This window comes from Myotis davidii, unplaced genomic scaffold (assembly GCF_000327345.1).
Source record: "Myotis davidii unplaced genomic scaffold, ASM32734v1 scaffold18, whole genome shotgun sequence".
Lineage (NCBI taxonomy): Eukaryota > Metazoa > Chordata > Mammalia > Chiroptera > Vespertilionidae > Myotis > Myotis davidii.
This window is the reverse complement of record NW_006292696.1, coordinates 6,143,057-6,148,748: the sequence shown is the minus strand read 5'-3', so window position 1 is coordinate 6,148,748 and position 5,692 is coordinate 6,143,057. Positions and strand designations below refer to the sequence as shown.

The window sequence follows — 5,692 nt, the reverse complement described above, 5'->3', positions numbered from 1 at the left end:
TTGCTAGGGACTTGCCCGGCACTTGCTCTCTACCTCTATTTGTTATCTTACTTCTATCATTGACAGTCCCTCTAGGTTGTGGGCTGCTTGCCTGTGTTCCTGAGAAGCATCTACGGTACCAGTCTATAGAGTGTGTTTTCTTTAGTGAATTACCGGTATGTTTACCGGTAATAAACTTGCACTGTTTTATGTATATGTTTGATTACATACAGCCTTGTGACAGTTTTCCTGCATGTCATAAGCATTTGAATATAAATTAAAATGTTAAAATCAAATCTGATATTGTTTTACCTTTTATTTGGTGTGTGGAAGGTGTGCGGAAGAGGGGGTAGTCTTATACGGCGAGTATATAACAAACTCTGTATTTTGAGTGGAAATGTTAGGGGGTCGTCTTATACGCCCAGTCGTCTTATATGCTGGCAAATACGGTATATAAATGACTCCACATCTCAGCCAAAACTTCACATTCTCAAGAACACGTTTCTCGACCTTCCAAACAGGTCAGCCATCCTCATGGTATGGACCTATGATATCTTATACTAATTCTTCCCAGAATTTTGCATAATTATAATTGTTTTTCAATTGTTCACATCATTTGTTTAAATTTGGTCTTCTGCACTAAGTTGTAAATTCATTGACAAGGTCAATGGTACAGCTACCATAAGTATTTGGCCTATAATAAATAGTCAATAAATATATGTTAACTGATAGAGTGACAAATTTTCTTCTGGATAAAAATCTTCCCATTGTTGGGGCCTACAGAAAACTTACTAGTAGACCTGATAGTCTGTTGGTCTAATGCCTCACTCTACCTATCTATAAAATGGGGATGTTCCTGTGGGGTAATGTTGGGTAGCGGATGAGCTTTAGATAAAACCATATCAAATGTTCATAAATAAATTGTATCAAAAAAGATGATATTAAAAGATTAAACACATCAACTAAAATTCCAGCTTAGCTCTGAAATGCCTATTTCAAAATGTGATATTTCGTTCTCCCACAGGAAAAATAGACAGTTCCTCTCCTTTTTCCTTCCCAGCCCCTGAGACAACAAGTCTTGTGGAAAATGAAGTTGAACCAGAACAGGTAAACATTTTTGTGAAATATTTGAAGTATGTGACTTAGATTTTTAAAATCTACATCAGGGGTTTGCAGGAATGGATTAGGGAGAGAAACTACACCAAAGCTGCAAAATGCATCACGAATGTTCTGAAATAGCTAAGGAATTTGTAGACTTGTACTCTCAGCAGAAATAACATAAATATTATGACTTCTATATGCACAGATGCTTTGAAAAGCCAAAAATAGAAAATAAAAATACGTGGGAAATCATGGTGTGTTCCTTCCAATTGGCCCGGGATTAGTGACACCCTGCAGAATTGTCACCTGCCACCATTGTTCCCAAATGAAAAAATATAAGTGAGGAAAGTGGCAATGCTTTACATTCACAGATCTCAGTATGTGGCTCAACAGAAGACAGAGAGATTGTCATATCCGCTTAGAGTCTCATTTCTCCATACCATCGTACCCCTGGCAACCTCTGGGAATCTCCACTGTACAGCTCAGGAGAGAGGATAGTCAAAATAGCCAGTAATGTCTCATGAACATCATTTTAATCTCATGGGTTCCCTGGCTACACTTTGAAAACCACTGCGGTAGGAAATGTGACATTGGGTTCCGTTTTCCTCTTTGATCTTGTTGCCTCTAGAAGTCTGAGTCAGCCATGAGAAGGACTGTGCAGGGCGAGGGAGAGCTAGGAGGACTCAGGCAGTGCCCAGCCTAGTGATTTGACAGTGAACACAGCACACAGCACCTTTATTTATCTATCTATCTATCTATTTATTTATTTATTTATTTTTACCTTCAAACCCCTAAACCCCACAGCCTGTATCTGGTCCATGTTTTGGGTTTTCAGAAAGTAAAGAAAAATTTTTTAAATGTTTTTATTGATTTCAGAGAGAGGAAGGGGAAGGGAGAGATAGAAATATATATTGGCTGCCTCCTGGATGTCCCCTACTGGGGATCAAACCCACAACCACATCCCAGACATGTTCCTTGACCATGTATCAAACTGGTGACCTCCTGAGGCACGGGTTGATGTCCAACCACTGAGCATACCAGCCGGGCTAAAAAATAGTTTTCTTTTATTTGTAAGGTTGGCTTTGTTTTGAGACACATGGGGCAAAAGGTGGTAAGATGCAGTGAAGCTCTGGCCATTGGAGGGTGTGGTTGGGATGGGAAACTCATGTGAGTGCGAACCTTCAGAAACAAATGGCCCAATCATCTTCCCTGTGTCTCACCAGTTGAAGGAGGTGGACAGCTCCTTCCTTGCGAAGATCATTGCTCCCTCCCTGGGATTTGTGCTGGTTGCATTGATTGTAGCGCTTCTACTTCGAGGTAAGGATGGATGAAGCCCTTTAGAGCTATGGAGACTCCAGGGGAACCTGGGAGCAGATCAATGCTGCTTCCTGCTCCTTTTCTCCATTTCCCAGAGTTCCTTTCTGACATTGTCTCCATCCTGGTCAAGCAGGTGACAGGTAAAGCCATTCTCCCAAGGATGCTAAAGCTTTGTGTATCATCTTCCTGATAGAGTTCTGTTTTGGGGAAAAAAAGAGAGCACCTTCACTCATTGGACACTTACTCTGTGTCAGTCCTGACTAGACTCCTTTTCTTTGTTTTGTTGTTTTTGTTTTTGTTAATCCTCACCCGAGGATATTTTTCCATTGATTTTTAGGGAGAGTGGAAGAGAGAGGGAAAGACAGAGAGAAACATCGATGTGAGAGCAACACATCAATCGGTTGCCTCCCTGCACAAGCCCAACCAGGGCCCGGGCCTGGGAGGAGTCTGCAGCCCTAGACTCTTGACGTGCCTAACGCATCCCGCGCTCATGAGCGCGTTAAGTGGAAACTGCTCTTATTATCAGTGTCTTGGGTGGAGGAAGCCCTGGTCTAGCCTCCCCCTCTGGCTAGGATTGTTCCAGGAAGAAAACCTCGAATAATCCCTGGTCTTCTTATTTGTTCATTTTAAGCAAGCTTTCTTAACCTGGGGTCCACAGATAGAACTTAGAGGCGAGTGAGTCCCTTGAAGTCATGTACAAAAGTGCTTGGACATTCTTATTTGCATTTTTCAAGGGGCAGCATCCATAGCTGTTATTTAAATTCTCCAGCTGGTCCATGACCTTGCCCCCACCTCCCACTTCAAAAAAAAGTTTTAAGACACTACAGAAAGGAGTCATGAAACAGGGTTTATAGTTTTCACCCAAAGGATAGGCATGTGGCCCCTTGTCCTGCTATAAAATGGGGGTGGAGGGATGGGGGAGGAATTGTTCTCCAGTCATTAGCAGGAACTGTTTCAAGGTAGCAAGTGAGGAGATGAGACTAGTATTCATCTCAGCCTGTTTGAGCAACACAAGGGAAACGTGTGTATTTTGAAACCTGCCCCTTAGTGAACACTGGCAAAGGAAATTTACAAAGGCATGTAGCGGTTTTGGATATCCTGGGTAAGTCTCATAAGGAAGAGTTGTAGATTTTGTGTGTGTAAGTAAACGTCTTTTTAAAACCCAAATGAGTACTTGATTGTGGGTGGGCAAATGACTCAGGTGTGAAGCAGCTTTAACACCATTGCCCACAACTTTGTAGTTGATGGGAACTGCCTAGGGGCCTAAAGAAGCAGTCATTTGACCCAGGAAATGCATTGGCTTTCCAGTCCTCAAATTGTCACCTTTAGACTACATCTGCTTTTCCTAAGATAGTAGTGGGATTCCCCCAGCATTTCAAAGGTCCTAGCACAGCACCCTGCTTATACTGTGGCCTTGTCTTTCCAGGGAAAGTCATGAAAACCAATTGCTTCCAGAAACACACAAGGTAATTCATCTTGCATGACTGATCATTGTAATGATAGAACAAGGTGTTACAAATGATTAGATCCTACTCAGTGGTTTAATGACTTGTGCTTGTGTTCTGATTAAATACAGAGTTGGAGAGATGTGACATTAGAGGTGAAAAGGAGGTGGGAATTTAGCTCACATTTACCTCTGCCTTGGTTAACACTGTTACATTGTCCAACATGCAACTGCAAAGGCAGTTTCCTCCTAGTTGTAGGACTTCCACTCAGCCAGCGTTCCTGTGGGTCTGGGTGATGTCCCTTCCGTCTTTTAGTTTCACTTTTGAAATGGTTGTTCGAGGCGGCAAACTCCGGCGTTAACCTATGCCGCCATCTTGGTTCTCCTCGTAAACGTCTTTTTAAAACCCAAATGAGTACTTGATTGTGGGTGGGCAAATGACTCAGGTGTGAAGCAGCTTTAACACCATTGCCCACAACTTTGTAGTTGATGGGAACTGCCTAGGGGCCTAAAGAAGCAGTCATTTGACCCAGGAAATGCATTGGCTTTCCAGTCCTCAAATTGTCACCTTTAGACTACATCTGCTTTTCCTAAGATAGTAGTGGGATTCCCCCAGCATTTCAAAGGTCCTAGCACAGCACTCTGCTTATACTGTGGCCTTGTCTTTCCAGGGAAAGTCACGAAAACCAATTGCTTCCAGAAACACACAAGGTAATTCATCTTGCATGACTGATCATTGTAATGATAGAACAAGGTGTTACAAATGATTAGATCCTACTCAGTGGTTTAATGACTTGTGCTTGTGTTCTGATTAAATACAGAGTTGGAGAGATGTGACATTAGAGGTGAAAAGGAGGTGGGAATTTAGCTCACATTTACCTCTGCCTTGGTTAACACTGTTACATTGTCCAACATGCAACTGCAAAGGCAGGTTGCATTAATAGAAGTATGCCATGCAAAAGAAAGAAGGTGATATATCACTCTACTCTGTGCGAGAAGTTTTTTCTTCAACTCTGGCAACTCACTTTAAAAAGGGACATTGTTAAACTGGAGTTCATGGAGAGGAGAGTGGCAGTGTGAAAAATGAAGAAAAAAAAATACATCGAATGTTATTCCTGGGATATGGCTTCTTCTGCCCAATACACCATGGGATCCATGGGAGCAAATGTGTGTGTGTGTGTGTGTGTGTGTTTAATAGTTTGAAGAATCTCTAAAAAGGTATTTTGGATATTTATCCTGTTCTATAACTTTCTGGAAAAGGAATTAAAAGATTTGGTGTTAACTGTGATGAAAACCTTGTCTTCACTGAATAATTGCCTTAATACCACAATATCTGTTAACAAATAAATACTAAGAAGTAGGGAAACTGAGGCTCAGCAAGGTGACTTTCTAAGGTCACAGCTGTAGATTGTGTGTAAGTAAATGCCTTTAGCTTGTGATTTATATTTTCTAATATAGAAACTTCTAACTTCCCTATTAAAATAGGTTGACGAAAACCCTGTATCCCATAGGGCAGTGATGGCGAACTCATTTTTTTTCGTTGATTTTTCTTTGTTAAATGGCATTTAAATATACAAAATAAATAGCAAAAATATAAGTCTTTGTTTTACTATGGTTGCAAATATCAAAACATTTCTATATGTGACACAGCACCAGAGTGAAGTTTGGGCTTTTCAAAATGCTGACACGCCGAGCTCAAAAGGTTTGCCATCACTGCCATAGGGCCTCAGTTTGGCCATCTGTGACATGAAAGAGTTGGACTGGATGGGCTCTGAGCCCTTTTAACTCTGGGAGCCTTGGTTAGTTGTGTGTAATTTATCCATTTATTCCTGGTCGTGGTGGTTCGCATTA

The 5,692-nt window shown here is 41.4% G+C and overlaps 1 protein-coding gene across 1 annotated transcript in view; it reads left to right on the top strand.

Annotated features, from left to right (window-relative positions):
• LOC102770103 (T-cell immunoglobulin and mucin domain-containing protein 4) overlaps positions 1–3,867 on the top strand; it is a 35,234-nt gene extending 31,367 nt beyond the window's left edge. Inside the window, exons 5-7 of the mRNA XM_015565662.1 lie at positions 1,040–1,086; positions 2,304–2,397; positions 3,824–3,867. Of these exons, the coding sequence (XP_015421148.1) occupies positions 1,040–1,086; positions 2,304–2,397; positions 3,824–3,867 (185 nt within the window). The remainder of the gene's footprint in view (positions 1–1,039; positions 1,087–2,303; positions 2,398–3,823) is intronic.
• Positions 3,868–5,692: the final 1,825 nt, after the last annotated feature.